The 27,037-nt window shown below is 70.3% G+C and overlaps 5 protein-coding genes across 6 annotated transcripts; 3 read left to right on the forward strand and 2 right to left on the reverse strand.

Annotated features, from left to right (window-relative positions):
- Nucleotides 1-7: 7 nt before the first annotated feature.
- LOC127465916 (RNA-binding protein 4B-like) lies at nt 8-4,322 on the forward strand. Its single transcript, XM_051776443.1, is given in 6 exon segments — nt 8-126; nt 1,554-1,975; nt 2,960-3,352; nt 3,355-3,442; nt 3,444-3,658; nt 4,175-4,322. Coding segments are annotated over 5 exon segments (1,185 nt in total). The 5' UTR covers nt 8-52; the 3' UTR covers nt 3,652-3,658; nt 4,175-4,322.
- Nucleotides 4,323-6,054: 1,732 nt separating this feature from the next.
- On the reverse strand, nt 6,055-11,324 carry LOC127465915 (RNA-binding protein 14-like). Its single transcript, XM_051776442.1, is given in 5 exon segments — nt 6,055-6,519; nt 6,860-7,744; nt 7,746-8,063; nt 8,065-8,473; nt 10,845-11,324. Coding segments are annotated over 5 exon segments (2,166 nt in total). The 5' UTR covers nt 11,191-11,324; the 3' UTR covers nt 6,055-6,311.
- A 161-nt stretch (nt 11,325-11,485) lies between these two features.
- CCS (copper chaperone for superoxide dismutase) lies at nt 11,486-15,501 on the reverse strand. Of its 2 annotated transcripts, XM_051776445.1 has the most exons (8): nt 15,437-15,501; nt 14,778-14,850; nt 14,305-14,442; nt 13,661-13,841; nt 13,501-13,561; nt 12,970-13,047; nt 12,308-12,411; nt 11,542-11,742 (listed from the first exon to the last, which is right to left on the reverse strand). In XM_051776445.1, exons 1-8 carry the CDS (start codon nt 15,470-15,472, stop codon nt 11,601-11,603), a joined length of 813 nt encoding a protein of 270 aa, XP_051632405.1. In that variant the 5' UTR covers nt 15,473-15,501; the 3' UTR covers nt 11,542-11,600. The 2 variants fall into 2 exon arrangements, with proteins under 2 accessions (XP_051632404.1, XP_051632405.1); XM_051776444.1 differs by lacking the exon at nt 12,308-12,411 and having other exon boundaries at nt 11,486-11,742.
- A 2,427-nt stretch (nt 15,502-17,928) lies between these two features.
- On the forward strand, nt 17,929-23,614 carry LOC127465918 (RNA-binding protein 4B-like). Its single transcript, XM_051776446.1, is given in 11 exon segments — nt 17,929-18,120; nt 18,122-18,208; nt 18,210-18,446; nt 18,448-18,515; nt 20,142-20,400; nt 20,403-20,565; nt 22,062-22,512; nt 22,514-22,544; nt 22,546-22,756; nt 22,827-22,905; nt 23,551-23,614. Coding segments are annotated over 9 exon segments (1,665 nt in total). The 5' UTR covers nt 17,929-17,961; the 3' UTR covers nt 22,756; nt 22,827-22,905; nt 23,551-23,614.
- Nucleotides 23,615-24,233: 619 nt separating this feature from the next.
- Nucleotides 24,234-27,032, forward strand: LOC127465919 (ADP-ribosylation factor-like protein 2; the record flags this gene model as incomplete). Its single annotated transcript, XM_051776447.1, is given in 8 exon segments — nt 24,234-24,360; nt 24,968-25,078; nt 25,787-25,895; nt 25,897-25,950; nt 26,344-26,358; nt 26,360-26,392; nt 26,394-26,426; nt 26,961-27,032. Coding segments are annotated over 8 exon segments (492 nt in total), but the record flags the coding sequence as incomplete, so codon positions are not given.
- Between the last annotated feature and the right edge of the window lie 5 nt (nt 27,033-27,037).

Below are 27,037 nucleotides of genomic sequence, written 5' to 3' on the forward strand. Positions count from 1 at the left end.
TCCCGCGGAGCGGTGACGAAGCGCGGAGTTTGACGGACAGCGCCGGGGGCCAATGAGCGCGCGGGAGGCGGCCGCGGCCGGGAGACGCCGCCGCCATTTTGAGACAGCGCGCGGCGGACGGGGCAGGTGGGGGCGGGGGGGCGGCGGGAGGGGGTCGGTACCGGGGGGGGGGGGCGATGGGAGGGGGGTCGGTACCGGGGGGGGCGAGGGTCGGTACTGGAGGGAGGGCGATGGGAGGGGGTCGGTACCGGAGGGGGGGGCGATGGGAGGGAGTCGGTACCGCGGGTTATGGGGGGGGGACACGGCCCAGCCCCGGCCCCGACCCCGCTGAGGCGCCGGGAGGCCTCAGGGTTGGGGGCGTCCGAGAGGGTCTGGGGGGGTCTCGGCGCTGTCGGGGGCGGAGGCGTTTTGGGGGGGGGTTGAGATCCGGGGGAGGGTCTCAGATCCGGGGGGGGTCTTAGATCAGGGGGGGGTCTCAGATCAGGGGGGTCTCATTTCCGGGGGGAGGGGTCTTAGAGCGTTTTGGGGGTCTCAGGTCCGAGGGTTCTGAGCCCTGGGGGGTTCTCAGATCCGGGGGGGTCTCAGATCCGCGGGGTCCTCAGATCCGGGGGTCTCAAATCCGGGGGTTTTGGGCTCGGGGCGTGGCTCTGCCCTGCCGGGGGGAGGGCAGAGGAGTTTGGGGGGTTTTGGAGGGGTCACAAGCCGTGGAGGGGTCAGAGATTGGGGGGCTCAGCCCTTATTGAGCCACAGCCCTGGGAGTGAGGGGGGTCGGAGGTTTGGGGTGTTTTGTGAGGATTTGGGGGTCAGGGGGCCACAGTTTTAGGGAACTGGAGGTGTTTGGGGGTTCAGCCCTTTGTTTGGGGTGAGGCCTTCCAGGGGGGCAGAGATTTAGGGTGTTTGTTTGGGATAAATGGGGGGTGTTTGGGGGCACAGCCCCCTTGGGAGGGTCAGAGCTTTGGGGTGTTTATTTGGGGGGGAAATTGGGTTTTCGGAGGGCTCTGCCCTGAAGGAGAAGGGACAGAATTTTTTGGGGTGTTTTTTGGGGTGTCTGAGGGCTCTGCCCTGGGGGCACACGAAGAGATTTGGGGTGTTCCTTTGAGGGGGATTCGGGGGCTCAGCCCTGAGGACACACACGCAGATTTTTGGGTCATTTGGGGGCTCAGCCTTGGGGGACACACAGAGAGGTTCGGGGTGTTAATTTGGGGGTAGGATTCGGGGCGTTTGGGGGCTCAGCCTTGGGACACACAGAGAGGTTCGGGGTGTTAATTTGGGGTGTCGATTCGGGGTGTTTGGGGGCTCAGCCTTGGGGACACACCGAGAGGTTTGGGGTGTTAATTTGGGGAGTCGATTCAGGGGTGTTTGGGGGCACAGCCCCGAGGACACGCAGACGTTTGCTTTGGGGGCACAGCCCTGGGGATGCCCCCCGAGGTTTGGGGTGTTCCCCCGGGGGGATTCTGTGCCCCGGAGCCCCGCGGGGGTCCCCGGGCCGGGCCGTGTGTCAGGGAGGGGTCCCGGGGGTCCCCTGACGGCGCTGTCCCCCCCCGGTGCCGCAGGCGGGTCGCGATGGTGAAGCTGTTCATCGGGAACCTGCCGCGGGAGGCGACGGAGCAGGAGATCCGCTCCCTGTTCGAGCAGTACGGGAAGGTGCTGGAGTGCGACATCATCAAGAACTACGGCTTCGTGCACATCGAGGACAAGACGGCGGCCGAGGACGCCATCCGCAACCTGCACCACCACAAGCTGCACGGCGTCTGCATCAACGTGGAGGCCAGCAAGAACAAGAGCAAGGCCTCCACCAAGCTGCACGTGGGCAACATCAGCCCCGCCTGCACCAACCTGGAGCTGCGCGCCAAGTTCGAGGAGTACGGCCCCGTCATCGAGTGCGACATCGTCAAGGACTACGCCTTCGTGCACATGGAGCGGGCGGAGGACGCGGTGGAGGCCATCCGGGGGCTGGACAACACCGAGTTCCAGGGTGAGCCCGGGCCGCGGGCGGGCGGCGGGGAGGGCTCCGGGGTTCCCGGTGGAGGGTCCCAGGCGTGACCACGATCGGCTCCGGGCGCTCGCCCGCCCGCCCTCCCCTCGCTGCCATGAAGCACCACCGGGGTTTCGGGGTTGGTGTCGATCGGTGCCCCCCCGGCGCGGCTCCCGGTGCGGCCGGAGCGAGGGCTCGGGGCTCGGGGGCGCTGGGCCGGGGAGGACGGCACTGACCCATCTCTGATTAACCAGCACGGCCGCCCCGCAGGAGGACCCCGACGGCGACGTCCTGTGCCGGGCCGGAGCAGCGGGGTGACGCCAGGCTGCCGCCCGCCCTTGTAGCCTTGCCCAGCCTGGTAAGAGGGTGACGGAGGCGCCGACCCCGTGCCCGGCGTCGCTCGGGCGCTCGCCGGGGCCGAGTGGCCGGGCTCGAGCCGCGGCGATGGCGGCGGCGATGGCGAGCGCGTCTCCCGGCCGGGTGCTCAGGGCGGCGTCCGGCGCTTCACCCGCGTGGCGGCGGCGGCGGGGCCGGGGCCGGGTCCTGCCGGGACTCCGCGCGCCCCGCTCGGGGCCTCGCCCAAAACGCCGACCCAGCCGGGACGGCGCGGCCGCGCCCGGAGCTCCCGCGGCCACGCTCGGCTTTGCCTCGTGCCCCGTTCGCGCCGGGGCCGTTCCCGGCGTCACGTCCCTCTTGCCGCCGCTCTGGCGTTTTCCGGCGGGAAGCTTTGCCGTCGTACGGGGCTGGCGGGGCCGGGGCCCGTCCCCGGGCTGCCGGGGCTTTGCCGGGGCGGCCACGGTGGCACCGTCCCGGTAAGTCGGTGTCCGGTGTCCATCCAGCGGCTCTCGCTCGGTCCCGTGGCAGCTCCTCCCGTGCCGGTCGCTGCGGAGGGCTGGGGAGGCGGCGGCCGGTCCCGTCCCGTCCCATGCCGGCGATCCCGCGCCGGGGCGGCCGCACTGACCGTCCCTCTCCCCTCTCCCCAAGGCAAGCGGATGCGCGTGCAGCTGTCCACCAGCCGGCTGCGGACGGCGCCCGGGATGGGAGACAAGAGCGGCTGCTACCGCTGCGGGAAGGAGGGGCACTGGTCTAAGGAGTGCCCCGTCGATCGCCCGGGGCAAGTGGCGGACTTTGCCGAGGCCTATAACGAGCAGTACGGAGCCGTGCGCGCTCCCTACGCCGCGGGCTATGGGGAGACCGTGTATTACGATGAGGCCTACGGCGGGATGGCCGACTACTACAAGCGCTACCGCGTCCGCTCCTACGCCACGGCCTCCGCGTACGACGCCTACGCGGAGCAGACCATGGCCCAGTACTCCCAGTACGCCCAGTACTCCCAGGTCCAGTCCTCGGCCATGGCCGCCACCACGGCCATGGCGGCCGCCTCCCCGCCGCCCTCGACGCGTACGACCGAGCGCTGCTGCCGACCCCGGGCGCGGCGGCCGCCGTCGCCGCCGCCGCCACCGCCGCGCGCGGCGGCCGCCTCCTCCACCTATTACACCCGGGACAGGAGCCCTCTGCGCCGCACGGCCGCCGCGGCCAGCACCGTGGGAGAGGCGTACACGTACGAGCGCGGCCAGCTCTCGCCCGTCTCCTCGGTGGCCCGGGCCTCGCTCTACGACATGCAGCGCTTCGGGCGGGACCCGTACGCGGACCGGGCGCGCTATTCCGCCTTCTGAGCCGGAGGTGAGCGTGTTGGCGGCACTCGGTGCCGCGGGGGGGCCCCGCTGCCGGTGGTCCCGGCTGTGCCAGTCGAGCTCGAGGCGGGTGACGGGTCGCGGTGCCGCAGACGGGCCCCCGTGAGGCGGACGGGCCGTGCCGGGGTCCCGCGGGCGTTAAAGCCCGGCCGCGCCCGGGAGGTGCCGCGCCGAGCGGGGTCGGTGCCGGCGGTCGCTCTCGCGGCCGTAACTCAGGTTCCCACCGGGCCGGGAGACGTCCTGGCGCGGTCCCCGCAGGGTGGGGGGTTCCTGCAGAGCCCCCGGGCCGTGGCTGCCACGCTCCCCCCCCGGGGGAACTCCAGGCTGGAAGGGCTCTGCCCCGGTCCCGCCGGGCCGGAGGGTCCCGGCGGCCGCTCGGAGCCCCCGCTGCTGCTCCACGTCAGGACTCTCCGGTTGCTCCCAGGAAAGCCGCAGCTCCCCGGGGTGCCGGGGCTCGGCGCGGTCTCGGGGGGGCACCTGCGCCAACTGCTCTTTTCTCTTTCAGGTAAGATTTGTGCGGCTGGACGTCGGGGTCCCGTCGCACGCCGATCGGCGCCGCGCGTCTCGGGCCGCGCCGGGTCCCAGCGCCGCCGCGTGCCGCTCCCCAGCCGGTTCCCCACGGACGCGCGGCTCGGCCCCGGCCCGGGCAGGATTAGCTCAGCCCTTGCCCCTCCCCAGCTTCCCCTGCCCCCCCCCCCGGGCAGGATTTTGCTTTTCCAGGTGGTTTTGGGTCCCCGCCCCCCCCCGGGGCTCAGGTGCCGCCGTCCCCCAGCGCCAGCTTTGCTTTGCTTCGCCGCCCCCCCGTCGCTCCCCCCGGAGCTGCCCCCAGTCGTCGTTTGCCTTTTTTTCCTCCTTTATTTCCGAGAGGCTGGAGAAGCCCGTGGTAGGTTTGTAGCCCAAGGCCGTAGCTGACCGGAGCCCGCCGCGCCGGCGGGGGTGGATCCCCCCCCTCCTTAGCGTCCCCCGACCCCCTTTTCCGGTCAAATAAACCCAGAATTTTTAACAAATGGCGCTGGCTCCGCCCCCGCTTCTTTCTCGGCGCTCCAGTCCCCCCAGGACCTGGCGGGGAACCTTTTGGTGGAACCTTTTGGTGGAACCTTTTGGTGGAACCTTTTGGCCTCACCGGGGCTGCCCCTGCCCTGCCCGGCTCTGCCAAGGGAGGGGCAGATGAGCTGGGGAAAGGGGGGCACCCCCAAAATAGCCCCCGGCCCCCCAAAAGGGGGTAACAACGAGGCTTTAACGGGCCCCCGGCTCTGCTCCCCACCTTCCTGCGCCCTCGGGGGTTTTCCTCCTCGTTCTCCTCCTCACGGGCAGCCTGAGCAGCAAATTAACCTGCCCGGGGCTAATTAGTGCCCGGACTGGCTGGTTTGTCCAAATTAACCTGCCCGGGGCTAATTAGTGCCCGGACTGGCTGGTTTGTCCAAATTAACCTGCCCGGGGCTAATTAGTCCCAAAACTGGCTGGTTTGTCCAAATTACCCTGCCCGGGGCTAATTAGTGCCCAGACTGGCTGGTTTGTCCAAATTACCCTGCCCAGGGTTAATTAGTCCCCGGACTGGCTGGTTTGTCCAAATTACCCTGCCCAGGGTTAATTAGTCTCCCAACTGGCCGGTTTGTCCCCACGTTGTCCCGTCGGTCCCCAGCCTGGCTCCCCGGTCCCCGTATGTATTCCGTGGTCCCCAAAGGGGTTGATCAGTCCCCAGCCTGCCTGGTCTGTTCCTAAACCATCTCCCTCCTCCCCACACGGCTCCTTTGTCCCCGAGTGGCCCCCGCCACCCTCCTGCCTCTCCCCCCTCCTGCCTCTCCGTGCTCCTTCTGTTCTTGGGTGACGTTGCCGGTCCCACCTGTGCTGGCTCCGCCTCTGCCTCGGCAGCTGCCATCGCTCCCGTCGCTCGGTGACGTGGCCCGGGGGGCTCGGGGGACGCATGGCTGCCCTGGAGAGGAGGGGAGAGGCCTCAGACCCTCCTGCCTGGCTAATTAACGTGGTGTTAATGAGCCCCGGCTGGCCCACCCACAGCACAACCAGGCCCGTGCCTCTAGAAGGGGTCACGGTGGCACAGGTGACTCCTGGCACAGGCCACCCACCACCCCTGCCACGGCACAGCCGCGGGTTTGCCCCTCAAAACCAGGTTTTCTCACCCAAACCGAGGCCGTGGTGCTGGTGGGTGCCCGGCAATCCCTCCTGTTCACCGCAGCAGTGTCACGATGGCTCCGAGTCCAGCACGGCTCCTGCTCCAAACCCGCCTCTTCCGTGGCGGCAAAGCGGCTCCAGCGCCAGGAGCGGCACCGAAACGGGGGGTCTGTGGTGACGGTGGCACCGGGAACGGTCGCTGAGGGTGGGAGGGAACCCCCGGGGCCAGGGAAGAACCAGGCGGGAGGCGTCGGGAATCGGAACAGACCCCAGCGTTTATTTACAGCCACAAAAAACCCCGGCACCGTGCCGGGCGCGACGCTGGAAACGGGGGGAGTTCACCCAAAAACGGGGCGACTCGTGGTACAAAAAGAGCCCGGGTGGCTCACGAACCGGCGCCGAGCGCCGGCGGCGCCACGACGTAACCGCGGAACCCTCTAGAAAACCTCGAATAAAGAGCGACGAACCGATAAAAGCAGCTAAAAAAGGCCAGTCCGTGCCACGGGGGCGGCTCACAGGCGGCGCTGGTAGCCCGAGTGGACGCGGGCGGCGGGCAGGTAGTCGTTGTACCCGCCCGAGTAGCGGGCATACTCGGCGTGCGCCTCCGGCAGCCGGCGGTAGTCCAGCGGGGACTTGGTGGGCGAGCGGCGGTAGCCCAGCGGCGAGTCGGCTAAGCGCCGGTAATCGGCCAGGTCGGACAGGCGGCGCTCGGAGCCGTACCTGGGCGAGAGAACAGACGGGGGTGAGTTGGTGGGGGGGGGGTGATGGACGGTGCCCAGATCCTCCCCGGCGGCACCGCATCCCACCCGGGCGCACGCGGCGACTGGCACGGCCGGCGCAGGACGGGTCGGGTGCCACGGTGGCTCCGCCGCGTGCCGCCGGCTCCCCTCGTCCCGTCCCACGCCCCACCCCGCCCCCGGGACGTAGAGCACGAGCGGAACCATCGCGCCCCCCACGCCGGCGCCATGCCGGTCAAGCCCCGAGGGGCGCGCCGGTGCCCGGCCAGCCGGTGCCCGGCGAGCGGCAGGGGCGGGTGCGGGTGCCCCGCCCGGCGCCGTACCTTTTAGCCAGGGCGGACGATTTTTTGTACGGGTCGTCGTAGACGGCGCTGCGAGGCGGGGACAGGCGGGTGCGCTCGTAGGGCGGTGCGGCGGCGGCGGCCTGAGCCAGGCCCAGGTAGGAGCCCGCCGGCTGCCCCAGCTGGCTCGGCCCGTCGTAGGCGCTGCCCGGCTGGGCTCGGTACGCGGCCGCCAGCGCGGCGGAGGACGGCTGCTGCGCCGGGTAGGACGCCGCCATGGCGCCGGAGGCCTGGGCCCGGTACGCGGCCGTCAGCGGGGCGGAGGCCTGCGCCTTGTAGGAGCCGGCGGCGGCAGCCTGGCTGCCGTAGGACGCGGCCAGTGACGAGCCCGCCTGCGCGCCGTAGCCGGCGGGGAGCGCGGCGGCGGCGGGCTGGCTGCCGTAGGACGCGGGCAGGCCGGGAGTGGGCTGGGCGCCGTACGAGGCCGAGTGGCCCACGGTGGGCTGGGCGCCGTACGAGGAGGAGAGCGCGGGCTGGGCGCCGTAGGAGGCCGAGTGGCCGGCCAGGGGCTGGTAGGCGGCGGCGGCGTGGCCGGTCACCACCTGGGCGCTGTAGGAGTTGGCGTGCACCGCCACGGCCTGGGCGCTGTAGCCGGCGGAGAGCGCGGCGCCGGGCTGGGCGCCGTAGGAGCCGGCGTGGCCGTCCACGGGCTGGCCGCCGTAGGAGGCAGCGGCGGGCTGGGCGCCGTAGGACGCCACGTGCGTGGCCACGGCCTGGGCGCCGTAGGAGGGGGCGGGGCCGGCGGCGGGCTGGGCGCCGTACGCGGCCACGGCGGGCTGGGCGCCGTAGCCGGACGCGTAGCCGGAGGCGGGCTGGGCGCCGTAGGAGGAGGCCAGGGCGGCGGACTGGACGCCGTAGGAGCCGAGGGGAGTTGGCGGCGGGCTGGGCGCCGTAGGCGGCGGCGGGCTGGGCGCCGTAGGAGCCGAGGGAGTTGGCGGCGGGCTGCGCGCCCGCGGCGCCCAGGGAGCCGACGGAGGGCTGGGCGCGGTAGGCGCTGCCCAGCGAGGCCGAGGGCTGGGCGCGGTAGGTGGCCGCCTGGCCCGTGGTGGGCTGCAGGCGATAGGCCACGCCCACGGAGGCCGAGGGCTGGGCGCGGTACGCGGCGCCCAGCGAGGCCGAGGGCTGGGCGCGGTAGGCGGCCGGCTGCGCCGTCACGGGCAGCGTCACCGCCGCGTAGCCGGCGCGGGGTGGGCGAGCGCCGCAGGGGGCTGCGGTCCCTGCCGAAGTAGGAGGGGGAGCTGGGCCGGGCCGGCGCCTCGAAGGCGTCGTACTTGGCGCCGAAGCGCTGCTGGTAATCGTACAGGGACGAGGCGGTGCCGTAGCCGGCGCCCGCGGCCGAGGGGAAGGCGGCGTCGGCCGCCCGGCGCTGCTGGTCGAAGCCCTCGATCTTGGGCTGGAACTTCTCGCGGTACTCGAGGCCGATGCGCTTGGTCTTGTCGACGCCGAGGGCGGGCGGCGGGGCCTGGCCCCCGCCCTTCTTCTGCACGTTGGTGGAGAGCTCCACGTTCACCCGGCGCCCCTTCACCTCCTTCCCGTTTAGGTTTTCGATGGCAACTTTAGCATCGGCTTCGTTCTCCATGTGCACAAAGGCATAGTCTGACAAAGCAGCAGAGAGAGCAGTGAGGGGAGAAAACACAACTCGTTAGCGGAGCCGGCGCTAACGAGACGGGCGCAGGACGGGCACGGACGGGCCCCGCTCCGCCGGCAAAGACACGACCGCCTCCGTCGCTCCTGCCCAGAGAACCTGCCAGAGCCTGAGGAGCCCCCGCCTGCCCGGCCCCACCCGGCTCACGGCCCCCCCACAGCCCCCCCGTTCCCTCTGGCCCCCCTTCCCTGCCTCCTGCACCCCATGAAGGGGGGGGACTCCCCCCAGCCCCTCCCCAGGCACACGGGGACCGAGGGCCCCGGCGGTGTCGGCACCGGGGGCTCAGCCGGGGCGTCCCGGCCGAGAGCGGAGCAAAGCTGAGAGAACCGGCGCCAGCAGAGGGAGAGGGAGGGGAGAGAGAGGAAAGGGGGAGAGGGGGGAGAGAGGAAGAGAAAGGGGGGTGGGGGGGACACAGGAAGAGAACAGGAGAGAGAGAGAGAAGGAACTGAGAGAAGAGAAGAGAAGAGAAGAGAAGAGAAGAGAAGAGAAGAGAAGAGAAGAGAAGAGAAGAGAAGAGAAGAGAAGAGAAGAGAAGAGAAGAGAAGAGAAGAGAAGAGAAGAGAGGAATAGAGGGGGGAGAGAGAAAAATGGAAATAAGAGAAGAAGAGAGGGAGGAAGAGGAGGGCGGAGGTGAGAGGAGAGGCCCTGAGCACCCCGTGAGTGCCCGGCCGTGGCGAGGAGCCGGTGCCGCGCGGCACAACCGCGGCACAGCAGCGCGGAGGCGTCAGAGAGAGGAGAGCGAGAGCGGGGGAAGCGGGACCCGGGGGCACCCGGCCCAGCGGCTCTGGGATGCCCCCACGGTAGCCAGGGCTCCCCCCCGGGACACGACGGGTCCGGGGCCGGCACGGGGAGGGCAGAGACCCCGCGGTGCTGCCCCCGCGGGCACAGACCCAGCCGAGGGTGCGCCGGGAGCGTCGCTGGCAGAGCAAACCCACCCTGGACCCACTGAGTCACCTCCTCCTGTGGCCCCTCTGCCATCCCACCCTCCTGCCCCCTGTCCCAGCAGCCCAAGGAGGGGAGGGGATGTCCCCCCGTGTCCCCCCCAGCCCTCCTGGCACCCCCTGAGCCCGAGGGGACGCGGGTGGGTTCTGCTGGGCTCCACTGGCAGCTGCGACCTGGGACGAGAGAGCAGAGCGACAACGTCCCCCTCCCGCGGGCGAGGGGACGGTGAGGACGTCACCAGGACGGGGGGACACGTGCGTTGGGGGACATCCCCGGGGTGGGAGGACAGACGTGGGCATGGCGGGGTGACACCCGTGTGTGGGGGCAGGCGGGGTGACACCAGCAGGGTGTCACCTTTGGCACCAAGGTCGGGGAGATGCGGTGACACTGTCCCACTGTGTGTGACACGAGGGTGACACCTTTGGCACCAGGGTGGTGGCACTGCCACACTGTGTGACACGAGGGTGACACCTTTGGCACCAGGGTCAGGGGGACACGTGGTGGCACTGCCACACTGTGTGACACGAGGGTGACACCTTTGGCACCAGGGTCAGGGGGACATGTGGTGGCACTGCCACACTGTGTGACACGAGGGTGACACTTTTGGCACCAGGGTCAGGGGGACATGTGGTGGCACTGCCACACTGTGTGACACGGGGGTGACACCTGCTCAGAGCAGGGGCAGGGTGAAGGGGTGACACCATCACCCCCTGTTGGGGGTCCCCGGTGTGGGGGTTTTCCCGGCTCCCTCGCCCTCAGGGCGTGCCTGTGGAGCAGGATGGGCCGCGGGCTGTCCCAGAGGGGGCAGCGAGCAGGGCCGGTGGGTTTTGGGGGGCGTGGGGAGCCCCGTCAGACCCGCACGGCCCCGCCTGGGGCGGGGGAGGCGATGGAGGAGGACACGGGTGGCTGGAAGGGGGAGAAGGGGGCGGTCCGGGGGTCGGGGAGCCCACGGGGGCTCTCGCCGAGCGAAGGCGATGGAGGACACGTGGCTTCAAGGGGATAACGGGGGGGCTCAGGGGGGCGGGCTGGGGAGCCCGGACAGGCTCGTACAGCCCCACCCGGGGCCGGGGGAGGCGATGGTGGAGGACGTGGCTGCCAGGACGGGGGTTCTGGGGGGCTGGGTCGCCCACACGGGCTCGCACGGCCCCACCTGGGGCTGCGGGAGGTGGCGATGGAGGACGCGGCTGCCAGGACGGGGGTCCTGGGGGGGGGTTCGGGGAGCCCCCACGGGCTCGCACCCCCCGCTCCACCAGCCCGGGCAGCGCCGGGGTCCGGGCGGGGGCGGCGCCGCAGTCGGACGGAACTCGGGTCCCTCGGGTGGCCCGGCGGCGCGGGCCGAGCTCGGCGGGGGCCGCGCGGCCCCAGCGGCGGGTCCGGTACCTTTCACCACGTCGCACTCCACCACGGGGCCGTACTGCTGGAACAGCGAGCGCAGCTCCCCGCTCGTGCACGCGGCCGACACGTTCCCCACGAAGATCTTGCAGGTGTTGGTGGGGCGCGGCCGGGACGGCTCCACCACGATGCGGCGGCCGTGCAGCTGGTGCCCGTTGAGCTGCGAGATGGCGCGCGCGGCCGCCGCCTCGTCCCGCAGGTGCACGAAGGCGAACTGCTTCATGAGGGCGATGCCCAGCACCGGCCCCGCGGCGCCGGCGAACAGCTCGCTCAGCTCCTCCGCCGTCGCCTCCTCGGGGACGTTGCCCACGAAGAGTTTGATGCCGGGGCGCATCGCGGCGGCGGCAGCGGCGGGGAGCGGGAGCGGAGCGGGGGACGGGCAGCGGCGGCGGCGGCCTCAAAATGGCGGCGGCTCCTGAGGGCGGCGGGGGCGGGGCGTGCCGTGCGCAGCGCGCCTGCGTGCCGTGCGCACCGCCCTCCCCTCAGCGCGCCTGCGTGCCGTGCGCACCGCCCTCCCCTCAGCGCGCCTGCGTGCCGTGCGCACCGCCCCCCTCTGCGTGCCGCGTGCGCATCGCTCCGCCCGCTCTTTTCCCGCCGCGCTGTAGCCCCGCCCACCTCAATCCAACCACGCCCCCTCTTAAAGGAGCCGCTGCCTCCCGGGGGTCGCGAAGCCCCCGCTCTCTTCCCCCCCAAAATCCGCGTCGGCTGCAGAGCGAGGGGCGTTTATTGGGGTCCCGCGTCCTCCTAGAGGTGGGGCCCGGGGGTCCCCGCGGGGGTGGCGCTGCTCCGGTCGCGCTCCTCCCACAGGGTGAGGCCGTCGCAGGAACAGACGCGTTTGGGGTTCTGGAAGAGTCCGGCGGCCCGAGCCACCACCCCACAGGCCAGGCTGGGGGGCACGGGGAGGGTCAGCCCCCGGACACCCCCCGAACGCCTCCCCAGATCCGCCCAAACGCCCTCCAAACTCCCATCTCAAATCCCCCCCGACCCCCGCACAAACACCCCTCCAAACCCCCCCAGAAATCCCCTCAAACACTCCCCCAAACCCCTCCAGCCCCCCTCAAACACCCCCAAAAAAGGCCCAAACATCCCCCCCAAATCTCCCTCCAAACCTCTCAAAACACCCCCCAAACACCCCAACAGCCCCAAACACCCCAACAGCCCCAAACACCATCCCAAAACACCCCCAAGGAGCCCCCAAATACCCCAACAGCCCCAAACACCCCAACAGCCCCAAACACCATCCCAAAACACCCCCAAGGAGCCCCCAACATTCCCCCAAATCCCTCCCCCAAACCCCTCACAGCTTCCCCCGGACACCCCCCAAACCCCCCCAAAACACCTCAAACAAACATCCCTCAAACCCCCATCGAACCCGTCCCAAATCCCCCCAGAGCCCCTCAAATCCCCCTCCAAATCCCCCCAAAACACCCCCCAGCCCCCCCCGGGCTCACCCCGGCCCCGAGTTGCCGGTGAGGGGGGACAGGGGGTGGGACCCCCGGCCCAGATCGTCCTCGCCCTGGGCCACCACCAGCGAGCGGCCGATGATGTCCGAGACCTGGGGGGGGTTTGGGGGGCGGGCAGGACCCCCCAGAGCAGGGGGGGGGGCAGCCCAGATACCCCCAAAGACACAGAACTGGGTCAGACCCCCCCCCACTAATGGGGTACAACCCAAAGCCCCCCCCATTAATGGGGTACAACCCAAACCCCCCCAAACACAGAACTGGGTCAGAACCCCCCCCCCATTAATGGGGTACAACCCAGACCCCCCCAAAGACACAGAACTGGGGTCAGGAGCCCCCTCCCAAAATTGTGGCATTCCCCCCCCAGGTGACCATGGTCAGGACCCTCCCCCGGCCATGGGGTGCAGCCCTGGGAGGGGGTGACCCCCCAGACCCCCCCAGAACCCCTCAGACCCCCCAGACCCCCTCAGACCCCCCAGACTCCCCCAGACCACCCCCAGACCCTCCCAGACCCCCCCCAGACCCCCTCAAACCCCCCCAGACCCCCCAGACCCCCTCAGACTCCCCCAGACCCCCCCAGACCCCCCGACACCCCTCAGACCCCCTCAGACCCCCCCAGACCCCCCCAGACCCCCCAGCCCCCCCTTGCCCACCCTCAGCCGGGGGTCCTCGATGCGGAACCGCGCTCGGCCCTCGGCGTCCGCCCAGATGTTCCCCAGGTCCCCGGCGTGCTGGGGGGCAAGGGGGGGGTCCAGGAGCCCCCCCCAGACCCCCGGGGAGACCCCCAAACCCACGGAGTGCCCCCCAATTCCATAGAGCCCCCCCAAACCTACAGGGAGCCCCCCCGACCCCACAGAGCCCCCCCGACCCCAAGGGAGACCCCCAAACCCATCAGAGACCCTCTCCCCCCCCCCCAAAGTCCTCAAAGACCCCCCCAAAGCCCCTCAGGGACACCAAGAACCCCCTGAAAGAATCCCCCAACACCCCTCATGGCCCCCCCAAACCCCCTCACTGCCCCCCAGAGACCCCCCAAACCCCTCATGGCCCCCCCAAACCCCCTCACTGCCCCCCCAGAGACCCCCCAAACCCCTCATTGCCCCCCCAGAGACCCCCCAACACCCCCAGAGACCCCCCAAACCCCTCACTGACCCCCCCCCACCCTCTCAGCCCCCCCCCCAGCTCACCCTGTGCTGGTCCTGGGGTCCCCCGTGGGTCTCCCCGTCGGGGTTGAAGTGCCCCCCGCAGCTGTTGGGGGGTCCCCGGGGGTGAATCGGGGGGTCTCAGGGGGTGAATCGGGGGGTCCCCGTGCTCCCCCCCCCCCCGGGCCCCCCCAGCCCCCCGTACCTGTCACAGGGGTCGGACAGGTCCCCGAACTCGTGGACGTGGAGCCCGTGGGGGCCCGGGGGGAGCCCCGACACGGCCCCGTCCACGAGGCAGCGCCCGGGGGAGACCTGCAGGAACCGAACCAGCCCCCGGACCCCCCCGGGACCCCCCAGGGCCGCCACGGCCGCACCCCCGGGGGGCGCTGGGGGGGGGCAGGTCAGGCCAGGGAGCCCCAAAAACACCCCGGGGACCCCGGGGCAGCCCCCAGGGACCCCCAAAACTTCCCACAAGGACCCCAAAAAACACCCCCAGGACCCCAAAACCTCCCACAAGGACCCCAAAAACACCCCCAGGACCCCAAAACCATCCCCAACACCCCCCCAGGACCCCAAAACTCCCCCTGTGACCCCCTCAGGACCCCCCCTGTCACCCCCAGACCCCTCTGTGACCCCCTTAAAGCCCCCTGTGACCCCCGAAACCACTCACTGCCCCACCCCAAACCCCCCCTGTGACCCCCCCTCACCATCAGGGGAGCCCCCCATGCCCTTGAGCACCCCCAAACCCCCCCTGTGACCCCCCCTCACCGTCAGGGGAGCCCCCCATGCCCTTGAGCACGGCCCTGCACCCCCAAAGTGCCCCCAGGACCCCCCAGGACCCCCCCTCACCGTCAGGGGAGCCCCCCATGCCCTTGAGCACGGCCCTGCACCCCGAATTCTCCAGCAGCTCCTGCACCCGCTCGGCCCCCAGGGAGGTCTCCACCAGCACGGACTGGGCCTGGGGGAGCAGCTCCAGCAGAGTCACCCCTGGGGGGCACAAAAGGGGGGCTTGGGGGGGCCCCAAAACCCTGGGGGGGGTCCCCAAACCCTGGAGGGGGTCCCAAAACCCTGGAGGGGTCCCCAATTCCAGGGAGGGTCCCTAAATCCCTGGGGGGGTCCCTAAATTCCTGAGGGGTCCCTAAATTCCTGGGGGGTCCCTAAATTCCAGGGAGGGTCCCTAAATTCCTGGGAGGGTCCCTAAATCCCTGGGGGGGTCCCTAAATTCCTGGGGGGGGGTCCCTAAATCCCTGGGGGGGTCCCTAAATTCCTGGGGGGGTCCCTAAATTCCTGGGAGGGTCCCTAAATCCCTGGGGGGGTCTCACCTGGGGTCCCCTCCAGCGCCGCCCTCACGGCGTCGGCGCAGCCCCCGCAGCTCATCTGCACCGAGAACTCCAGCTGGGGGGAAAGGGGGGTCAGCACCCGAAAAATGGGGGTCAGCACCCAAAAAATGGGGGTCGGCACCCAAAAAATGGCGGTCGGCACCCAAAAATGGGGGTCAGCAGCCAAAAAATGGGGGCCAGCACCCAAAAAATGGGAGTCAGCACCCAAAAAATGGGGGTCAGGACCCAAAAAATGGGAGTCAGCACCCAAAATGAGGGGGAAAGGAGGGGTCAGCAGTCAAAAAACTGGGGGTCAGCACCCAAAAAATAGGGGGGAAAGGGGGCTCAGCACCCCGAGAACGGGAGGAGGGGGGTGTGAACCCCCCCAGCTTCCCTGTAAGGGGTCTCACCCCCCCAAAACTCCCACAGAAAGGCCTCTGCCCTCCCCAAATCCTGGTTCCCCGGGGCCCTGCACCCCCAGAAGTGTCTCTGTGCCCCCAAATCTCCCCCGTGGCGGACCCGGCACCCCAATTCCCGGTTTCCCGGCCCCCCCAAACGCGCCGCTCCGGGCTCCCCGCATCCCCGGCCCCTCTCCCCGCACCCCCGGCCCCTCCGTGCCCCCCTCCCCGAGCCCCCCGTGCCCCCCCCCCGGGGGTCCCGACCCTGCAGCTGCTCCCGGGCCCCTCCGGCTCCGCCATGGCCGCGGACTCTGCCCCCGGAACCTCCCGCGGGCTGCCCCGGGGGGGGTCGGACCGTTATCGCGGCCGCACCGCCGGGGGGGAAGGATTTGCCCGGAGCGCCACTTCCGGTGTATTGTCGCCATGGCAACGGCGCGGGGCCCAAATAGGCCCGAGGGAGTTTGGGGGGGGTTTTGGGGACCCCCGAGGAGCTTTCGGGGAGCCCGAAAGGAGCTTGAGGGGCCCGGGAGGGGGAGGTGGGAGACTCAGGGGGATTTGGGAGGATTGGGGGGGGGCGAGTGGGTTGGGGGGCTCAAGGAGGAGGTTTGGGGGGTTTGAGGGGGCTTGGGGGGAACTCGGGGGAGGTTTGGGGGGGTCCGAAGGGGTTTGTGGGAGCTGAGGGGGGAAAGGGGGAGTCCCGTGGGGTGCGGTGGAGTTTTGGGGGTCCCCAGGGGGGTTTGGGGGGGCCCCGGGGGGCACACTGGGTTTCCCCATGGGGGTGTCAGGGGGTTCATCCCGCCCACAGGGACCCCCAAATCCCCTGGGCGAGGGGCTTGGGGGCCTCCACTGCCAGCACAGGGCCCCCCAAAATGACCGACAGCCCCCTCCGGAGCCCCCCCTCAGCAGAACCCAACGGGGAGACCCCCAAGCCCCCCCGAACCGCTCCCCCGGGACCCCCAAAACGCCGCGGGGCAATAAACGGTTGAAAAAACCACTTTATTCACCCAAAAAAGAGCACAGACACATTTGGGGGGGGGGGTGGCAGGGAAAGGGGCAGCACCAAAATCGGGACCATGGGGGGGGGGGACACGACAGGGACCCCCCCCCAGGAGGTTCAGGACCCCTCACAATAAAGGCCAAGACCCCCCCAAAAGGCTTAGAGACCCCCCCAAGTTGGGGATCAGCCCCCCTGATTTGTGATCAGAGCCCCCCAGATTGGGGATCAGACCCCACCCCCCAAAGGGCTCAGACACCCCCGGGACTCTCAGAACCCCCCAAAGGGCTCAGAACCCCCCCCAAAGGACTCAGGACCCCCCCAAAGGGCTCAGAACCCCCCCAGACTCTCAGAACCCCCCAAAGGGCTCAGAACCCCCCCAAAGGACTCAGAGCCCTCCCAGACTCTCAGAACCCCCCCAAAGGGCTCAGGAACCCCCAAAGGGCTCAGAACCCCCCCAGACTCTCAGAACCCCCCCCAGAGGGCTCAGGACCCCCCCAGACTCTCAGTTCCCCAAAACCAACTCCCCCCAAAGGGCTCAGAGCCCCCCCAGACTCTCAGAGCCCCCCCAGTCTCTCAGCTCCCCCCCAACCCAGCTCAGGCCCCTCAGAGCCCCCCCAGACTCTCAGAGCCCCCCCAGACTCTCAGGACCCCCCAAACCCAGCTCAGGCCCCTCAGAGCCCCCTTTCCCCCCCCCCGGCCCCCCCTCAGCCCATCCCCTCCCGCACCCTCTGCACCAGCCGGGCCCTCACGGCTCGACCCTCGCGGGCCCCCGGGCCGGGTGGGGGGGGGGGGGCCCGGGGGGGGCTCGGGGGGCCCCGGGGGGCTCGAGGGGGAGGCGGCGGCGCAGGGCGATGTTGTGCAGGACGCAGCAGGCCAGGAAGATCTGGCAGACCTTGGGGGGGGCTGTACTGCAGCCCCCCCGCCCGCCAGGCAGCCGAAGCGGCGCCGCAGCAGCGCCAGGGTCCGGCGCAGGGGGCCGAGGCTGCGGGCGTGCAGGGCGTTTGTAGCGCAGCTCGGCCGCCCCCCGCGCCCCCCCAGATGGGCGTCAGCAGCCACGGCTTCAGGGGGTAGCTGTGGTCACCTGGGGGGGGGGGAAACGGCGGGGTCAGGGCACCCCCCCGGGGGAGGTGGGGGCACCCACGGGGTCACCCCGAGGCCACCAGGTTAACCCTGGGACCCCCGAGGACACCCCCAGACCCCCAGGTTAACCCTGAGACGCCCCAGACCCCCAGGTTAACCCTGAGACCCCCAGGTTAACCCCGAGACCCCCCGGACGCCCAGCTTAACCCTGAGACCCCCAAGGCCAGCCCCAGACCCCCAGGTTAACTCTGAGACCCCTCAGACCCCCAGTTTAACCCTGAGACCCCCAAGGCCACCCCCAGGCCCCCAGTTTAACCCTGGGACCCCCAAAGCCACCAGGGTCACCCCCAGACCCCCAGGTTAACCCTGAGACCCCCCAGGCCTCCAGGTTAACCCTGAGACCCCCAAGGCCACCAGGGTCACCCTGAGACCCCCAGGTTAACCCCGAGGCCCCCAAGGGACACCCCCAGGCCCCCAGTTTAACCCTGAGACCCCCCAGACCCCCAGGTTAACCCCGAGACCTCCAGTTTAACCCTGAGACCCCCAAGGCCACCCCCAGACCCTCCCAGGTCAACCCCGAGCCTTCGGTGGGCACGTTCTGCCAGCGCTGAAATCTCCAGGACACCCCCTCACCCTTGGACCCCCCCCCCAGGACCCCCCCCAAAAGCCCCCCTCACCCAGCAGCCAGACCCCCTCGGGCCGTGCCCCCTCCATGAGCCGGGCGAGGGCCGAGTTCTCCAGGACGGCGGCGTTGGGGCAGGACCCCGGGAACTTGGCCACGACGTTGGTGATGGCGCCGGCGCGGTCGCACACCACCTGCGCGTTGACCGAGTGGAAGTTGCCGGCGTTGCGGAAGAGCGGCTCGTCCTCGGGCCGGCGCCCGCAGCGCCACGTGCATGGCGCCCACCAGCCCCAGCACGCCGGGCAGCGCCGGCGGCTCCGCGGCGGGCGCCGGGGCGGGGCGGGAAGGCGATGAACCGGGGGGCCCGGCGCTGCAGGGCCGCCAGGAACTGCGCCAGGCAGTTGGACATGGCCGACTGGCTGATGCCCGTGCTGAGGCGCGAGGCCGTCTGGAAGGAGCCCGAGGCCAGGAAGGCGAGCGCCGACGTGACCTTGACGGCCACGGGCAGGGCGTGGCTGCGGCCCGTGAGGCTCTGCAGGTCGGAGCCCAGCTCCCGGCACAGCGCCGCGATGGCCCGCGCGGTCCAGGCGGCAGCGCCGCAGCGCCTGCTCCTCGCTCAGCTCCAGGAAGGAGCAGCGCGCCCGGTACACCCGCTGCGCCGGGTACGGGCGGCGGCGGCGGCGGCGGCGGCGGCAGCGCCGGGGGGAGCGGGGCGGGGACGGGGCGGGGAGGGACCCCCCGGTCGGAGGGGAGGGAGCGGGGTGAGGGTCGTGCTCCTGCCCCCGGTGCTGGTCCCGGTCGTGGGGCTGGTTCTGATCCCAGTCCTGGTGCCGGGCCTGGGGTTGGTCTTGGTCACGGTCCTGATCCCAGTCCCGGTGCTGGTCCTGGTGCTGGTCCTGATCCCAATCCCAGTCACGGTCCTGGCCCTGATCCCGCTGCCGGTTCTGATCCTGATCCCAGTCCTGATCCCCATCCCAGTCACGGTTCTGGCCCCGATCCTGGTCCCGGTTCTGATCCTTATCCCGATCCAAATCCCGATCCCGATCCAAATCCCGATCCCGATCCCGGTTCTGATCCCGATCCTGATCCCGATCCCGGCTCTGATCCCGATCCCGATCCCGATCCCGATCCCGATCCCGGTTCCGGCCTCGCAGCCGCCGCAGCAGCAGCACCGCGTGGGACATTGGGGGGCGGGGCTAAGTGGAGAGGGCGGAGCTACGTTGAGAGCGGGCGGGGTCAAAAGAATGGGGCGGGGTCAACGAGAGAGGGGTGTGGCCAGCTGAGGGGTTAAAGCGGGAGAGGCGGGGCAGACACTGATGGGGCGGGGGCCGCGGAGAAGGGGCGGGGCCCGACCCTGTCTCTGTCGGTACCGATCCCTGTGCTGGTGGATCCTTGTCGGTCCCGGTGCCGGCCGTTCCCGGTCGATCCCTGTCCCTGTCGGTCCCTGTCCCGGTGCTGTTCGATCCCTCTCGATCCCGGTCTGTCCCGGTCCCTCCGGTCCCCGCGGCGCCTCCAGACTCCGCCTCTCCCCCGCGCTCCGATTGGCCGACACTGCCGCCACGCCCTCCCCGGAGCCCCGCCTCCTATCGTCACTTCCGGCGCGACGCACCTCTGGCGGAAGCGCTTTGTGATGACGTCATCCTATCCGGAGTTGGGCGGGGCCTCGCTGTGCCTCGGCCAATCGCGCGCCGCCGTCCCACCGGTCCGGGCCAATCAGCGCGCGCGGGAGGCGGGGCCTCGCGTGAGGCGGTCGCCGCCATTTTGTCGCCGGTGCCGCCACCGAGTCCCGGAGCGAGGGGGGGACGCGGTGAGAGAGGGGGGAGCGTCGGGAGAGGACCGGGAGGGGCCGGGGGGGCACCGGGAGCGGGACGGGGGGAGCGCCGGGGCCGGACCGAATCTTCGCAGTCCGTGGAGGGGAACGGGACGGGGGATGGGGGGCAGGACGAGTCCCCGCGGCCGGGGGTGCCCTGGGGGGGTCTCACCGATCCGCCCTTTCCCCGGCGGGGGGGGTTTATTCCAGACCCTCTCTGCAAAGCTGGGAGTGTTCCGGGGGGGGTCTCCCTGAGCTGCCCCTTCCCTGGCGTGGGGGGGCTTCGCTCCGGCCCCTCTCTGTGGGGCCGGGGGTGCTCTGAGGGTCCCACCGAGCCGCGTCCGTGGAGCTGGGGCCGGTTTGGGGGCTTTGCTCCAGACCCTCCCCGCGGAGCTGGGGGCACTCGGGGGGTCTCAGGGAGGGGTCTCGGGGGTCCCCTGACGGCGCTGTCCGGGCGCAGGCGGGTCGCGATGGTGAAGCTGTTCATCGGGAACCTGCCGCGGGAGGCGACGGAGCAGGAGATCCGCTCCCTGTTCGAGCAGTACGGGAAGGTGCTGGAGTGCGACATCATCAAGAACTACGGCTTCGTGCACATCGAGGACAAGACGGCGGCCGAGGACGCCATCCGCAACCTGCACCACCACAAGCTGCACGGCGTCTGCATCAACGTGGAGGCCAGCAAGAACAAGAGCAAGGCCTCCACCAAGCTGCACGTGGGGCAACATCAGCCCCCGCCTGCACCAACCTGGAGCTGCGCGCCAAGTTCGAGGAGTACGGCCCCGTCATCGAGTGCGACATCGTCAAGGACTACGCCTTCGTGCACATGGAGCGGGCGGAGGACGCGGTGGAGGCCATCCGGGGGCTGGACAACACCGAGTTCCAGGGTGAGCCCGGGCTCGGGGAGCGCCGGGCCGGGCCGGGCGGGTCGGGAGGTGCCGCTCCCCGGGGGTTTCGGTCGGATCGGGGCGTCACCGAAATCACCTCGGTGCCGCAGCTGCCGCGGCGTCCGGGGCCGTTTGGGGCCTCTTATGGTCTTATTGGCTCGGTGGGGACTGTTGGGGCCGTGTCCCTTCCCCGTGTCCCTCGTCCGGTGTCGGTTGCGCAGCCCGGGCCGTGCCCGGGGCCGTGCCCGCGGTGGCTCCGTGTCGGGGCAGAACCATGGTGGCTCCACAGCGCCGGCTTTGTGAGGGATTCTGGAACGTTTGCCCCAAAACCGGCGGGTTTGGGGCAGGTCCTGCCCCTGGGGCCTCCTCGTGGGACCAGCGGAGCCCCTTTGCGGCCGGAATTTGGGGGGAAACGGGGTGATAACGGTAAATGAGGCCGGGAGCCACAGCCGTGCCCCAGACACTGCCAGGGCGGCTCCTCTGCCCCCCAACTCCTGCCCAGGACCACGGGGAGCCCCTGCTGCTGCTGCTGCTGCTGCTGGTGCCCACCCAGGCAGGTCCTGTTCCTCCCCGCCCTCAGCGGTGCCAGGGCTGGATCTGGGGGTCTCACGGTGCCAGGGACAGGTCTCAAGGACCCCAGGGCTGGCTCTGGGGGTCTCACAGTGCCAGGGACGGGTCTCAGGGACCCCAGGGCTGGCTCTGGGGGGTCTCACAGTGCCAGGGACGGGTCTCAGGGACCCCAGGGCTGGCTCTGGGGGTCTCACGGTGCCAGGGACGGGTCTCAGGGACCCCATGGCCCGGTGCTGGCTCTCGGGGGTCCCTTGGCACAGTGCCAGTGCTGGGGGCAGCTCTGGGGGGCCTCAGACGTCCCCATCTTTAAAATAATTTAATCTTGGTGCAGCAGTTAAATGGCAAAATCACAGCTTGGGGGGTGTCTCTGAGGAGGGACCCTGAGCAAAGGAACCCCCCCAGTGTGTGCAGGGGAATGTCTGGGGGTTGTCACCTCCTGTCACACGTGTCCCCAAGTGTCCCTCCCCTGGCTGGGCCACGTGTCCCCAGGCCCTTCCTGGGGGTCCCACTCAGAGCTGAACCTGCAGCTGCCCCCAGTTGCTCGGTGCCGGGGCGGCTCTGGGGGTCCCAGGGGTCAGTGCCAGGGACAGCTCTGCAGGACCCCACGATGCCCGTGCTGGGGGTGACTCTGGGGGTCACTGTAGCATGGTGCTGGTACCCGTGCCAGCCCGAGGGACCCCGGGCATGGTGCCAGTGCCCGTGGCAGCTCTGGGGGTCACCATAGCATGGTGTCAGTGCCTGTGGCAGCCCCGGGGACCCTGGGCACGGTGCCAGTGCCTGTGGCAGCCCCAGAGACCCTGGGTGCGGTGCTGGTGCCTGTGGCAGCTCTGGAGGTCACTGTAGCACGGGTGCCGGTGCCCGTGGCAGCCCCGGGGACCCCGCGTCGCGGCGCCGGCGGGTGACGTCGGGTCTCCCCTCTCCCCAAGGCAAGCGGATGCGCGTGCAGCTGTCCACCAGCCGGCTGCGGACGGCGCCTGGGATGGGAGACAAGAGCGGCTGCTACCGCTGCGGGAAGGAGGGGCACTGGTCTAAGGAGTGCCCCGTCGATCGCCCGGGGCAAGTGGCGGACTTTGCCGAGGCCTATAACGAGCAGTACGGAGCCGTGCGCGCTCCCTACGCCGCGGGCTATGGGGAGACCGTGTATTACGATGAGGCCTACGGCGGGATGGCCGACTACTACAAGCGCTACCGCGTCCGCTCCTACGCCACGGCCTCCGCGTACGACGCCTACGCGGAGCAGACCATGGCCCAGTACTCCCAGTACGCCCAGTACTCCCAGGTCCAGTCCTCGGCCATGGCCGCCACCACGGCCATGGCCGGCCGCCTCCCCGCCGCCCTCGACGCGTACGACCGAGCGCTGCTGCCGACCCCGGGCGCGGGCGGCCGCCGTCGCCGCCGCCGCCACCGCCCGCCGCGGCGGCCGCCTCCTCCACCTATTACACCCGGGACAGGAGCCCCCTGCGCCGCACGGCCGCCGCGGCCAGCACCGTGGGAGAGGCGTACACGTACGAGCGCGGCCAGCTCTCGCCCGTCTCCTCGGTGGCCCGGGCCTCGCTCTACGACCTGCAGCGCTTCGAGCGGGACCCCTACGGGGAGCGGGCGCGCTATTCCGCCTTCTGAGGTGAGCGCCGGCGGCGCCGACCCCCGCGGGCCGCGGCCCCCGCGCTCCGTAACGGCCTCTCCCCCCCCAGGGTCGCCGCGGAGCCCCCCCGGGACTCGACACCGCCGCCGCCGTGGCCTCGCGGCCCCCGGACGCCGACGCCGCGTCAGGTCAGACGTGCCCCGGGTCGCTGCTGCTGCTGCCACCCTGTCCCTCCTCCTGTCACCATCGTGTGCCCCCTGTCACCATTGTGTCCCCCCCTCCCTGTCACCATCGTGTGCCCCCTGTCACCATCGTGTCCCTCCTCCTGTCACCATTGTGTCCCTCCTCCTGTCACCATCGTGTCCCACCCTCCCTGTCACCATCGTGTCCCCACCCTCCCTGTCACCATCGTGTCCCCCCGTCACCATCGTGTCCCCCCTGTCACCATCGTGTTCCCCCTGTCACCATTGTGTCCCTCCTCCTGTCACCATCGTGTCCCCCCCTCATCACCATCGTGTCCCACCCTCCCTGTCACCATTGTGTCACCCCCCGTCACCATCATGTCCCCCCCGTCACCATCATGTCCCTCCTCCTGTCACCTCGTTGTCCCTCCCCTGTCCCCTGTCCCCCCTGTCCCTGTGTCCCCTGCCCCATGTCCCCTGTCCCCATGTCCCCTGTCCCCGTGTCCCCTGTCCCTGTGTCCCCTGTCCCCTGTCCCCTGTGTCCCCTGTCCCCCTGTCCCCTGTCCTCTGTCCCCCTGTCCCCTGTCCCCTGTCCCCCTGTCCCGCTGTCCCTGTGTCCCCCACCCCTCTCACCTCTCCTCTCTCTTCCAGGTGTTGCCCCGGACGGAGCCGTGTCCCCCCCCCCCGCCCAAGCCCCCCCCCTTTTTGTAGGGCGCTCCCCCCGGATGCCCCCCGGCCTCGCCCGCCCGTTTTCCACCAAAATAAACGTTTTCACCGAATTTCGAAGCCTGGGAGGTCGTTCCTGGGGGCGGGGGTCTGGAGGGGCGGGGCGATCTCCGACCAATCAGAGAGGCGCTGGATACAAAACCCGCGCGGAATATGCAAAACGGCCGGAGGGGCGGGGCGAATGCAAATCGAACCGCGCTGTGGGCCAATCAGGCTGGAGGAAGGGGGTGTTCGGGCAAAAGGGGTGTGGTTATGCAGATTAAGCAAAGATTGGGTCACGTGGTCTATAGTGCAGCACCGCGCCTCGGCCAACAGGGGGCGCCCACCGACTTCGAGCAGCGTACGGGGGGCGGGGCCGGCGCGCGACTCGCAGTGCCCCGCGCGTGCGCCGAGAGGGGCCCCGCCCACCCGGCCCCGCCCCGCCCACCGCGGGACCCCCCCGGCTCCGGGGTCCGCCCCCCTCTCCGTCCTGCGGTCCTCCAGCCCGCCAGGGGGCGCCGAGCGCCGGGGCCGCGCACCCGGAAGTGCCCGAGGAGAAGCGGGACCGCGCGCGCCAATGAGCGACGCGGGGCCGGGCCTGAGGCGGCGGGGGGGGGCCAATCAGGGGAGGGGTGGGCGGGCCCGAAGGGGGCGTGGCGGGAAGGGGCGCGGCCCGGCGCGCGCGGCCGCCATGGGGCTGCTCACGATCCTGAAGAAGATGCGCGAGAAGGAGCGAGAACTGCGGCTGCTCGTGCTGTGGGCGGGGCCTCCGGGGGGAGGGGCGGGGCCTGATGGTGGGGGAGGGGCCAGGACGGCGGCTCAGGGGGCGGGACGGGGGCCGCTTGTGCTGTGGGCGGGGCCTGGAAGATGAGGACGAGGGGCGGGATCTTCTTGAGGGGGTGGGGTCTCTTAGGAAGAGGGGCGGGGCCTATGGGGGCAGGGCCTTGGGATGGGGGTGGGTCATGAAGGGGTGGGGCCTATGGGGGTGTGTCTGTACAGGTGAGTGGGGCGGGGCCTCTAGTGGGTGGAGCTTTGAGATTGTGTTGTGGGCGGGGCCTCTTGGGGTGGGGTCTGCTGGGGTGGGGTCTGCTGGGGTGGGGCTAAGGAAAGGGGTGTGGCTAAGGGAGAACTCACTGGGAGGGGCCTATAGAAAGGGGTGTGGTCAGATGGGGCGGAGCTGCAGGAGAAGCCAATGGGGTGGGGCCCATTGGAAGGGCGGGGCCTGAGGACAAGGGTGTGGTCGGTGATTGGGAGGGGCCAATTGAAGGGGCGTGGGCAGTCAGTGTGGGTGGGGCAGTTACAAGAGGCGGGGCTTTGGGCACGTCCATGGGGTGGGCGTGTCCTGAGGCCCCGCCCCTCGCAGGGGATTGGACAACGCCGGGAAGACGACGCTGCTGAAGCGGCTCAATGGGGAGGACGTGGGGGGCACCTCCCCCACCCTCGGCTTCAACATCAAGACCCTCGAGCACCGCGGGTGGGTGGGGCCACGGGGGTGGGCGGGGCCAAGGGGGTGGGCGTGGCCATGGAAAGGGGGAGGGCGCGGTGGGTGGTGGTGGCCATGTGGGTTATGGAGCCGGTGGCCATGGTGGTCTTTGAGGCTTGTGGTGGCCGTGGGGACGGCCACGGTGGCCGTGATGGCCTTGGTGGCCACGCTGGTGGCGCTGGTGGCCGTGGTGGTCACGCTGGAGGCCACGATGGCCGTGGTGGTGGCCTGTCGCTGATGGTCATGGTGGCCTTGAGGCTTGTGGTGGCCGTGGCAGTGACCATGGAGGTTGTGGTGGCCTTGGTGGCCACGTTGGTCATGCTGGTGGCCGTGGTGGCCCTGATGGTGGTCACAGCAGTGGCCATGGTGATGGTCGCAGTGCTGGTCATGGTGGTGGTCGTGTCCGTGGTGGTGACCTCCGTGACCCCATGTTGGCCATGTTGACTGTATTGGTGACCCCCATGACCCCAATGACCCCGTGCTGACCCCGTCGATGCCCCTGATGCCCCCAATGACCCCATGTTGGCCGCGTTGACCCCGTTGATGCCCCCAATGACCCCATGTTGGCCGTGTTGACCCCGTTGATGCCCCCAATGACCCCGTGTTGTGGGCCGTGTTGACCCCGTCGATGACCCCCGTGCCCCCGACGCCCCCCGTGCCCCCCCCCCGACCCCGTGGCTGACCCCGGTGCCCCCCCAGGTTCCAGCTGCACGTGTGGGACGTGGGCGGGCAGAGCTCCCTGCGCTCCTACTGGCGCAACTACTTCGAGAGCACCGACGGGCTCGTCTGGGTGGTCGACAGCAGCGACCCGGCAGCGGCTGCAGGTCTGCGCCGCCGAGCTCCGCGCCCTGCTCCGCGAGGAGGTGACACCCCTGGGGACACTGGGACACCCCTGGGGACACTGGGACACCCCTGGGGTCATGGGGACACCCCTGGGGATGTGGGGGACACCCCTGGGGTCATGGGGGGTATGGGGACACCCCTGGGGACACGGGGACACCCCTGGGGACATGGGGGACATGAGGGATGGGGGGGGGACATGGAGGACATGGGGGGGGACATGGGGGCGGGGCCAGGGGCCAATGAGGTGTGGGGGGACACAGGGCCAGGGGTGTCACGGCCAGGGGGGCCACTGGGGACCCGGGCACGGGGCTGTGGGACCACGGGGGTCACGGAGGGGCCGTGGGGGGAGCCAGGGGTGTTGTGGGGTCCCAGCGAGGGGGGTGACACTGCCCCTGTGTCCCCCCCCAAACCAGCGCCTGGCCGGGGCCAACCCTGCTCGTGTTCGCCAACAAACAGGACCTGCCCGGGGGCGCTGCCGGCCGGGGCCATCAGACAGGTACCCCAAAAATGGGGACCCCTAAAACAGGGCCATCAGACAGGTACCCCAAAAATGGGACCCCTAAAACAGGGCCATCAGACAGGTACCCCAAAAAATGGGATCCCAAAATGGGACCCCAAAAATGGGACCCCTAAAACAGAGACCCCAAAGCAGGGTCATCAGACAGGGACCCAAAATGGGACCCCAAAACGGACCCCCAAAAAGGGATCCCCAAATGGGGATCTCAAAACAAGGGAACCCCAAAACAGAGTCTCCCAGAACAGAGACCCCCTGAAACTGGGACTCCCAAGTCCTGGGATCCCCCTCGACCCCCCCAAACTCCCCCTTTCCCCCCTTTTCCAGGCCCTGGATCTGCATTTCATCCTCCCCAACCCTCCTCTGGATCCCCTTGGGACCCCCCAAACCCCCAATTTCCCCCTCAAACCCCCAATTTCCCCCCACAAACCCCTTTTCCGTGGGTAGTTGGGGGTGGTCCTGACCCCTGGGACCCCCCCCAGACCCTTGGACCCCCCCGTTTCCCGTTTTTTCCAGGCCCTGGACCTGGATTCCATCCGCAGCCACCGCTGGCGCATCCAGGGCTGCTCGGCCTTCACGGGCCGGGACCTCCT

Source organism: Manacus candei, unplaced genomic scaffold, assembly GCF_025592945.1.
Source record: "Manacus candei isolate 608988 ecotype Guabito, Panama unplaced genomic scaffold, ASM2559294v1 h1tg000529l, whole genome shotgun sequence".
Classification (NCBI taxonomy): Eukaryota; Metazoa; Chordata; class Aves; order Passeriformes; family Pipridae; genus Manacus; species Manacus candei.

Excerpts from the sequence above, each read along its gene's own strand:
- CCS (XM_051776444.1), bottom strand. The coding sequence starts at position 15,472 with ATGGCGGAGCCGGAGGGGCCCGGGAGCAGCTGCAGG. Across the intron at positions 14,443-14,777 it reads GGCGCTGGAGGGGACCCCAG|GGGTGACTCTGCTGGAGCTG; the intron begins GTGAGACCCCCC and ends TGTGCCCCCCAG. Across the intron at positions 13,562-13,660 it reads CTGTCCGACCCCTGTGACAG|CTGCGGGGGGCACTTCAACC; the intron begins GTACGGGGGGCT and ends ACCCCCCAACAG.